General features: G+C 34.4%; 1 protein-coding gene across 1 annotated transcript; it reads left to right on the top strand.

Annotated features, from left to right (window-relative positions):
• Nucleotides 1-5,154: 5,154 nt before the first annotated feature.
• On the top strand, nt 5,155-7,006 carry LOC137628432 (uncharacterized). Its single transcript, XM_068359586.1, has one exon. The coding sequence runs from the start codon at nt 5,328-5,330 to the stop codon at nt 6,945-6,947; it is 1,620 nt and encodes a 539-aa protein (XP_068215687.1). The 5' UTR covers nt 5,155-5,327; the 3' UTR covers nt 6,948-7,006.
• Nucleotides 7,007-11,044: the final 4,038 nt, after the last annotated feature.

Raw genomic sequence — 11,044 nt, 5'->3', positions numbered from 1 at the left:
CCACTCACTGTACCTTTTGAGTATTTATATTCAGCGGTCCAGAATCCAAAGAGGACAGATTCCAGTAAGACAGATTCCCAGCGGGGTAGAGTCAGAGACCAACACAGAAAGCAGTCCGGAAAGGAGATATCTGACAATTTTTTTACACTGAAGATTTCCAGTGTCATGGAGCGATAAACTCCACCTAGGCCGAGCGATGGGACTTCATGTTCGGAGAGAAGCAACACGAGCAACTGGACTTATCATCTATCCACGAAAGACCAGGATCTAAAGAAACGTAAGTCAGTTGAGAGACCTTATGCAGGCTCAATAGGATTGATCTGTTTCTTAGATATAATTTACGCTTGTTATAGTTTAAATTATGGTCGCCAACACGTCAAAAAAATTAAAGTAAAGGATTTTAGCATTGTAATTACCATTATACTTGTGCCTTTGGTTTGTAAACCAATAGTGTTTCATTTTGACTAAGATTAACTACGAACGTAATTTATATATTGTTTTTCTTATTTAGTAACGAGTGTTCATTTACGAAATTTACGTTTTCACGAAGCTAGCTTGCTGAATTTCATTCCCTTCACGTTAAATTTGTCGATTAATTTCTTACGTTAAATTGATTTTTTCAAGAGGTGTAAATTCTTTTTTATTATTATTTTAGGTCCTTTACATATGGTAGATGAGTTACTGTGGAGAGGAAGTGGTGCATACATCCGAAGACAGCTTTTCGGGTGATTTCCTCTCAAGACGAGAAACGCCAGTTCAACATTTATAATTTCACTTATTAAACTCAATAGTTTTCTTTGTCTTTGGTTTAAATCCTCACTGTCAATTCAAAATTTTTACCATATGGCGCCCGAACAGGGACTTGTTGGTTATTTGCTAGTTGTTGCCGTTTCTCCGTCCTTTGTTTTCTTATCCGCTCGGCCATTCGAAATTGTTTTGGTGATTTAGGGTTGTTGTTAACAACTGGTTACTTTTACTTAGAGGTCTTAACGACTTTTCATTGTGCCCCTTGAGCAGTTTCTGTCGGGAAGTCTAGTTCAATTTTTTTTGAATGAGTCATTTGTGACTTTCTAAATTATATTCATTTCATTAGGTTGGTAAGGGGATCGCAGGCATGTCAAAAGATTTGAAATTTCTGATTAGCTCCAGGGCTAACTATCGAGGACAGGTCAACCGTATTCATTCTGAATTAGACAGTTTTGGTAATAACACTCCTCGGGAGAGAGACTGCCTTGTTAGTAAATTGAAAAGACTCCAGGATGAGCTTGAAAAGGCCGACTCGGTCATTCGAACCCTGAAATGGGAATTAAACTCAGAGGATGAGACGAAAGCCATAGCTGAAAATGATATAGAAATTGAAGAATGTTGTAAGTATGAAGATAGGATCAATGAATGTTTGTCTACTCTGTCTCATCTAGCTACATCCAGTCCAAATCATTCCAGTCTGGAAGTTTCTGGAAGCACATTGAACAGCATGCTTAAGAGCGCAACTGCCCCTTTACCTAAATTCAAAAGTGAAGAGGGAGAGGATCTTATTAGGTTTTTTTCAGCAATTTGAAGATACGACGAAACGCTTCAATTATTCTGACTACGATAAATTCTTACTTTTGAAACAGCAAATTTCAGGGCGTGCCTTGTCTTTGATAAATTCCCTGGATAGCATACAGCATTCTTATAACGTAGCAAGAGATCTTTTGTTGAATGCTTTAGCCTCTCCCGTCACTAGAAAATTCAATGTCATCAAACAAATGTCGAATCTGAAACTTGATTACAATACAGAACCGTTTGAGTACATAGGGAAAATTAATTCTATTTGCGGATCCATTAGCGCTTTAAAAATAACTTCAGAAGATATTTTACAGTATTTTGCCTGGCATGGTTTAAATGAGAACTTCCAATCTCATTTAATTCATATCACCAACGAAACCAGGCCATCTTTGAATCAGATAGCAGATAAATTTTTTGAAGCCACTGAAAGGTATTTAACCAGTCAACGACAGTATAAAATTAAGCAGAAAGCAAGAGAACTTTGTCCTAAGAGAGCTACAAGTTTTGCTGCAAATGTTGATTACCAAACAGGCCCGTCACTGAACGTTTTCAAAGTGTGTCCTTTATGTAATGAGGATGGTGACTCCTCACATCCCATTCACAAATGTGAAAAGTATCCTGAACCTAGGTTAAAAATCAACAAGCTAAGAAATTTGAAGGCTTGTATAAAATGTGGCAGGTTGGATCATAATGAGGATACCTGCAAATTTCACTTCCGGAAACGTTGCGATTGTGGCGCTTGGCACTTCAGATTTCTATGCATGGGCCAAGAAAGGAGTGGAGTCTTGAGGGATAGTGGTCAAAGTAATGTTAAATTAAAAAAGGAAAATTCTAAAAGTGATCGAGTTGTGAAGGAGAGTAATTCAAGCATGATATTTGTGGAGAAATTTTCTGAGTCGTTCAAAGTCACAGACTGTAGCCACGCAATACTTCCTACCTTTTCTTGCATCCTTCAGGGAGAGACAAAGATTCGTTGCATGAGGGACAGCGGGTGTCAGTCAAACTTCATATTAGAGGAGAGGGCAAAGTATGAAAACTTGCCTGTCATAAATTCTGATCTCAGAATCAAAATCAATGGATTTAACTCTAACAAAGTTTATCATATTAAGTCTTACAAAGTGCCTTTGACGATTGGAGATCATATTTACGAGATTAAAGCAACGGGTGTGCCATCTATTCACACTTCATTGAAATTGCCTGGCTTGCAGAAAATTGTTCGGGAATTTATGAACAGGGGATATTCCTTGGCTGATGACTTCTTGAAGGATGGAAAAGATGAAATTAATAACATAGATTTTATTCTAGGGTCAAATTTTGCTTATTGTCTTCCTGAAACAACAGTTTCATTTGGGGGTAATGAGAATGATGCACCGTCGGTTTATTCCTTGACTGCCGCAGGTGTAATGCTAGTGGGTAACACAGATCAAATTAGGAGCAATTTGAAGCACCTCCCTCCTTGTTTTGCGGAAGAAAAGACAAAAGCTGAACTGCCTATGTATACATGTGAGGATCTTGCCCTTTCAAGTCATAATTCTTTAGATCCTCTCCTAGATTGTGATGATCGGACAGAAAGTGAAGGCAGGATAGCAATAGTGAACGATGCTGGGAGAATCAATTATGCTTCCTTGGAAAGAGCTACTCAAGAGATCCTTGATAAATGTTGTACAGATACCTTGAATTATGACACGCAAATATTTCCCGGTAAGGTAGTTGAAAACGAAAGAATAATAAATTATGTTCTTCAAAATACAAGGCGTAATGAAGACGGCAGGTTAATTATGCCACTAATCTGGAATCACAAAGTGAAACATTTGCTAGGGCAAAATAAAACTCTAGCTACTAAAATTCTAAATTCAAATTTCCAAAGATACTCTAAGGGTGATGGAGTAAAGTTGAAATTAATCGACCAATGCTTTAGAGAGCAATCTGAACAAGGCATTATAGAAAGAATTGACAACCTTGATCAGTACTTGGAGGAAAATCCAAATCACAGTTTCTTGGCCCACATGGCAGTATTTAAACCAGAACGTGACACTACAAAATGTCGAGTAGTATTTTTATCTAATTTATGTGAAAATAATCCTTCACAGGGAGTAACCATGAGTCACAATCAAGCCATGTTGAGTGGACCTTGTTTAAACCAAAAGATCACCACAGCTTTATTACAGCTACGCTTTGATTCCAAACTCCTGTGTTTTGATATTAAAAAAGCCTTTCTCAACATATGCCTCTCTGATCTAGATTCCAGCAAGTTACTTTTTCTATGGCATCGTAATGTACAAAAAGAAGATTACAGTATTGTTGCATATCGTAGCTTAAGACTTCCATTTGGTCTTGTTTGTTCCCCTTGCATATTATTACTTGGACTTTATAAGATTTTGATGATTGATACTGATGATGATGACCAGGTAAATTTGCTTAAAAGACACATTTATTCATTAATATATATGGATAATGGCAGTATTACTGCAAATAATAGTGAAAAATTGAAGTGGGCCTTTCAAGAGTTAAAAGGAATATTTGAGCCCTATAAATTTTATCTTCAGCAGTTTGTAACAAATGATACTGAAATTCAAGAGGAAATTGATAACAGCTCTGGAGAGAAAACTAGCAGATCAGTCAAATTATTGGGGCTCTTATGGGATCGAGTTGATGATACCATATCCACTAAGCCTCTAGTTTTAGATGGTGAGGCAAATACAAAGAGGAATGTTTTGAAAACTATTGCCAGTCACTATGATCTATTTGGCTTTACTTTGCCCCTTCTAAATCGAGCACGGCTCTTTCTACATAAATTACAATGTGATTCGTCCTGTACCTGGGACTCCAAATTACCGGATGCAGAAATTAAAGAATGGAAAAACATATGTCGACAAGCAAATTCCTCTCCCAGCCTCGGAATTAGAAGATTTGTTGGCCAGAGAAATGGAGAATATAAACTGATTGCCTTTACCGATAGCAGTAAGGATATATACGGAACTGTTATCTTTATTCAGGATATCCAGTCATTAGAAGTGAACTTTGTTCTAGCCAAGAACCGTTTTGTGAATAAGCAATTATCTGACAAGAGCATGCCTTCCCTTGAGTTTCAGGCCATTACTTTGGGTGCAGAAGTGTTAATAGATACCTATAAGGAATTAACTGGCCCCTCATGTGTTGAAGTAATCAACATCAAAGAACTCTATTTGTTTTCTGATAGCTTAGTATCCTTATCCTGGATTAATTCCTATTGTTATAAATTAGATAAGATGCATAAACACAGCACCTTTATTCGTAATAGGTTAGAACATTTAAGTACCTTGTGTGAAACGCATCCTATAAGATTTCAATTTGTTTCAGGTATTGAAAATCCAGCAGACCTTGTCACTCGTGTAGCATCATATAAAACTACCGTTAAGTCTAATTTCCTCTCTGGGCCAATGTTTTTGAAAGAATCTGTTAACTTCTATTCAAGTCGCAGTGATATAATCAATATCATTGTACCAAACCCCAGGGCAAAACCAGTGGATGTTTTTCCGAAGAATTATAATCAAATTAATTTCGGCTCCACCGAAGAGGAATGTGCAGAACATTTAGCTTCAACAGGCGGGTGTTCTAGGTCTTTCAAATCCGGCCAAATTACGACTGGTGCAACCGGTAAGGGAGAACCGGAGCACTTAGTGACTCTGAACAAGTTTTCCAGTTTGTCTAGGCTTGTATCTGTTCATAGGTACGTGTTTAAGTTTATTGGGAGCCTAAAATGCAAACTTTACTCCAGGTATCCTGAGAGGTATGGAAACATGAGAGTTCTTGACGAAAACTTGTATGCCAGGGCAATGAATTACATAATTAGAACAGAACAGCACGTTTATTTTCCCGAGATATTCAGGTATTTCGACAGTGATTCTAAGTTCGTTAAAGATATCCCAAACATTGTTAATCAACTCAATGTATATCCTGATAATGAGGGAATTCTAAGAGTGAAAAGCAAATTCTCAAGATGGAAAAATGATAAGAATTACAGATTTCCTGTTTTGCTTCCTAAGAATAGCTACATCACAAAATTAATTGTTTTAGATTTGCATGAGAAAATGTATCACTCAGGCTGTTACAAGGTTTTGTCTGAATTAAGAAGACAATTTTGGATTCCACACTGTTTCTCTGTTGTGAAACGCATCCTGCAAGAGTGCATACTTTGTAGAAAACTGAAGCAGAGAGCTATTAAACTAAATCAATCTCCCTACAGGTTATTCAGACAAGAACCACCTAGTGTTCCCTTTCGTACAATATTCATAGATCACATAGGCCCTTACTTTGTACTTTACAATGGCAAAAAGGTGAAGGTCTGGATTCTTTGCATAACTTGCCTTTGGTCGAGGGCTATTAATTTAAAAGTTTGTCTTGACATGACCTCAGGTGAGTTCATTAGAGCTTTACAGCTTCATTCATTTGAATATGGAGTGCCTGAATTATGTTTATCTGATCTTGGTTCATCCTTAGTTGCAGGAGCTAACATAATTACTGACTTTCTGAATGATCCAGAAACCCAGAATTTTTTTGAAGAACAAGGAGTACGTCCATTAAAATTTGAGCAATATTTTAAAGGCCATCATCCTCTTGGGGGATTAGTAGAAGTATGTGTGAAGATGGTCCGTCAGTTGCTTCATTGCTCAATCAAGAAAAATGTTCTTCAATACAGAGATTTTGAGTTTGTGGTTTCACAAACTATTCACCTGGTTAATCGAAGGCCTATTGCTTTCTCGGAAGGTCTAAGAGATACCAGTGATGACGTAATTCCAGACCCTATTACCCCAGAGAAGTTAATACATGGCTTGGACTTAATATCTTTGAATCTTATTCCAGCCATGGAGCCGCTTCCCACTAGCAATGATCCTGATTGGTCTTTAAACACTGACCCTATTGATACCATAAGAACAAGTTATGAGAAACTGAAGAAAGTGCGCACACATTTGATAGAAACCTACAATGCAGAATTTTTGAATAATTTGATGACTCAGGCTGTCAATGATAAAAGTAGATATAAGCCGGTTACCCACAAAAAATTACAGGTAGGGGACATTGTACTGATAAAAGAGGAGAATTGCAAACCTACCAATTTCCCATTGGCAGTTGTTAAAGACGTTGAAACTAACGTACTTGATGAAGTAACTGACGCTGTTCTGCTTAAAGGTAAAAACAGGGAGATGGTTCGACGACACGTCACATCTTTAATCCCTATATTAACGCGCAAGGAAATGTCACAATCAAATATTAAAACATTGACAGATCATATTTCTGTTAATACTACCGATCCCACGGCAAACCTGGGGGAAGATAAGCCTCAGAATAAAGAGAGGCCCAAGAGGAAAGCTGCTCTGCAAAGCATGCAAAAGACTCGAGGTATGATCAGTGACATTTGAGGAACCTTTCAGGAACATAACTGTACATAGTTGGGTTTATTAATTGTACATAATTTTGCTCATTTCACAATTATATATATATATATATATATATATATATATATATATATATATATATATATATATATATATATATATATATATATATTCATATATAATTTGGGATTAGTCCTACATTTACTAAGGATATAAATGTAGAACCCTTGGCCTGGAATGTAAAAGAAAAGGCTGAAATTTTTCCTAGTTATTCCAGAGTTCTACATTTAACAAAAAATTAAATGTACAACCCTTGGTGTGGAGTGTAAAGAAATATCTTTATGCTTTTCGTATATTTTTGTTTGTATTGAAAAGTACATTGTGTCTTTTGTTTACTTTGGTGGTGGTTGGAACTATGGGCATTTGTTTAATGGTAATTTGTTTTATGATTATAGGATAATTTCCGACTGTTTACTATTGAGCCTGAATAGTTCTTTAAACTGACTGTTTGACAGTTAAATATCCACTCACTGTGCCTTTTGAGTATTTATATTCAGCGGTCCAGAATCCAAAGAGGACAGATTCCAGTAAGACAGATTCCCAGCGGGGTAGAGTCAGAGACCAACACAGAAAGCAGTCCGGAAAGGAGATTTCTGACAATTTTTTTACACTGAAGATTTCCAGTGTCATGGAGCGATAAACTCCACCTAGGCCGAGCGATGGGACTTCATGTTCGGAGAGAAGCAACACGAGCAACTGGACTTATCATCTATCCACGAAAGACCAGGATCTAAAGAAACGTAAGTCAGTTGAGAGACCTTATGCAGGCTCAATAGGATTGATCTGTTTCTTAGATATAATTTACGCTTGTTATAGTTTAAATTATGGTCGCCAACACGTCAAAAAAATTAAAGTAAAGGATTTTAGCATTGTAATTACCATTATACTTGTGCCTTTGGTTTGTAAACCAATAGTGTTTCATTTTGACTAAGATTAACTACGAACGTAATTTATATATTGTTTTTCTTATTTAGTAACGAGTGTTCATTTACGAAATTTACGTTTTCACGAAGCTAGCTTGCTGAATTTCATTCCCTTCACGTTAAATTTGTCGATTAATTTCTTACGTTAAATTGATTTTTTCAAGAGGTGTAAATTCTTTTTTATTATTATTTTAGGTCCTTTACATATGGTAGATGAGTTACTGTGGAGAGGAAGTGGTGCATACATCCGAAGACAGCTTTTCGGGTGATTTCCTCTCAAGACGAGAAACGCCAGTTCAACATTTATAATTTCACTTATTAAACTCAATAGTTTTCTTTGTCTTTGGTTTAAATCCTCACTGTCAATTCAAAATTTTTACCATATTTATTTCTAAAATTATATAATCGACCATTTATTGAATTTGATTCAATACTTAAAAAAGGTTATCCGGTTATTCATAAAAACCTAAAAGGTAATAAGCAGAAAAAAAAATGAACTGCTAAATTTAAGTAGACGTAAATAAAAGCATCATTACAAATCATATCGTTTGTTGAATTTTGTGCATGTATCTGTGCCTCATAAGTTTCTACCTGTTACAGCAGATGTCATGAGAACCTCAAAGGCTTTAGGTTTATTTAGAAATTCCTTAGTTTTGGGATTTAAGGCCTGATTATTCTTATGAATGTAAAGCTAAGAATAGAGCTAAAAAAGAAACCCGATTCTAGACCTTGAATCTCTTGGACATTCTGGAGTTATTTTTGCGATCGCCTAGTATCTATGACATTAATTCTTTTTGCACTGTTTATAGTGTAAGTCAAAAAATATGACCTTTCAGGTCAACTACACCAAAACTCATGGGAAGCGACGGTCGCAAACGACACTTGAAAACAAGCTCAAGCATTAGATTTCCGTGCGAATCGGATTATTCTGTCATCTTATCTTCATAGTTCACACATGACAGGAATTATGAGAGAGAGAGAGAGAGAGAGAGAGAGAGAGAGAGAGAGAGAGAGAGAGAGAGAGAGAGATTTAGTTATTTATGTTATTTGTACTGAATACCTCCTTACGATCAACTCTGGATAGAACACTCTCAAGTGATTCATGTTTTTACCAAAAGTAACCCTACAATCTATTATGAAGGAACACTGCTTCTTGCCAATGCAAAATATAGGTATCTCTGACCTCATATGATTCACTAATCATTTTAACAGGGAATGATGTCACTCACTAGATAATATTTCTCATTTCTAAATATGTTACCCGTTCTATGTTACAATAATGATACTCTAGAATACGAAAACATTTTATATTTCAATGTTATTTCAATGGTAAGAATTTAAACTTTACATTACTGATAATTAAAAAAAATAAAAAAAACACACAAAATATATTATACTGAAAATACTTTAGTGATATGAAAAAGAAATTGCTAAAGATTAACGAAGTGAGAATAAAGACGAACCCAGCATCAGACGCCTACCTTTACCACAGGTAAAATAACAAATAATGTGGAGGTCAGGTCATGTTCGGGTTCTGTGTTCCTTCTTGGACATTTGCAGCTACTTTGAATTCAAAACTCCCAGGAACAATGGACTAGAAACCGATGTCAGTCGCAAAGTAATAATCCAGCCTACTTGTTGTTCATCACTGCAACTCAATCATCCATCGAATGTTGTTTGAATGAACCTACTCATTTTTGAACTGGCTGGATATAAAGGCCATAAATTTCTAATGCATATTTTATGCCATCTCTTAAACTTGTTTGCCTTCTTGGCTTTATACTTCGTTGTATATATGAATCATGAACTAGTTTTACTAAACTAGTTTCTTCAATGCTGTCTGCATGACCAAACCGCCTCAAAATAATTCGATACATAATTTCCCTGTTAACTATTTTACTACCTCTTTATATATAAATATATATATATATATATATATATATATATATATATATATATATATATATATCTATATATATATATATATATATATATACATATATATATATATATATATATATATATATATATATATATCTATATATATCTATATATATACATATATATACACATAAATATATATATATATATATATAAATATATATATATAAATATATATATATATATATATATATATATATATATATATATATATATATATATATATATATATATATATATCCACATATTTTACTCTATCAAATAGTTAACAGGATGGGCACAGCACCAAATATTTCATTCGACTTCTTCAACCATTTTCTTACACTTTTATTCAGTCTTCTTCCTTCACTTCCCTACATTTTGGTTGACTAAAATATTCTTTTATATATGCACAAGCAATTCAGTTATCTAGTAAGTCTTCCGATTACACAATTCATGCATCACCTCTGTAGTCAGTCAATACCTCTCGAATCACATTATCCTATATCACATGTCTTCTAAACTACTTCCATTACAAAAAAATCCATCCTAACACCCATGGCTCTTTCTACCAGATTTCATTTATGCTCCTTAACTTACTCTTGCTAGCATCTACTCTTAATTCCTCATCTCCAAACACTTGTATACTCTTTTACCAGTTTCTACTATATCTCTACCTAATCCTTGATCGGCACATTATAATGCGCAAAGATCAATCATGCAACGGTTATTCTGAAACTTTACACTCACATCAGCTGTCCTTTCTCTGAATTCTCGCAACAATTAATCTTTAAACTAGTTCAGATATAATGGAGACATACCAAGATATCGTTTCTGACATACTTTCTTACCCTTATGAAATCATAACCTTCAAAGAAGAATTTGCGGTAGTGAAATTTAAGATTATATATATATATATATATATATATATATATATATATATATATATATATATATATATATATATATATATATGTATATATATACATACATATATATATATATATATATATATATATATATGTATATATATATACATATATATATATATATGTATATATATATATATATATATATATATATATATATATATATATATATATATATATTTATATATATATATACATTTTTCCATCCTTTCATATGAAACATGGAATGCTCCTGAGGTAAATATCTTTGTTGTCTCTGTGACTTATGTTTCAAAAAAAGAGGATTATA

This window comes from Palaemon carinicauda, chromosome 36 (genome assembly GCF_036898095.1).
Source record: "Palaemon carinicauda isolate YSFRI2023 chromosome 36, ASM3689809v2, whole genome shotgun sequence".
Classification (NCBI taxonomy): Eukaryota; Metazoa; Arthropoda; class Malacostraca; order Decapoda; family Palaemonidae; genus Palaemon; species Palaemon carinicauda.
The sequence above is the reverse complement of the archived record's forward strand: the minus strand, read 5'-3'. Positions and strand labels throughout refer to the sequence as shown.

Bases quoted from the DNA above. Each gene is read 5' to 3' on its own strand.
- LOC137628432 (XM_068359586.1), top strand. From the start codon at position 5,328: ATGAGAGTTCTTGACGAAAACTTGTATGCCAGGGCAATGAATTACATA.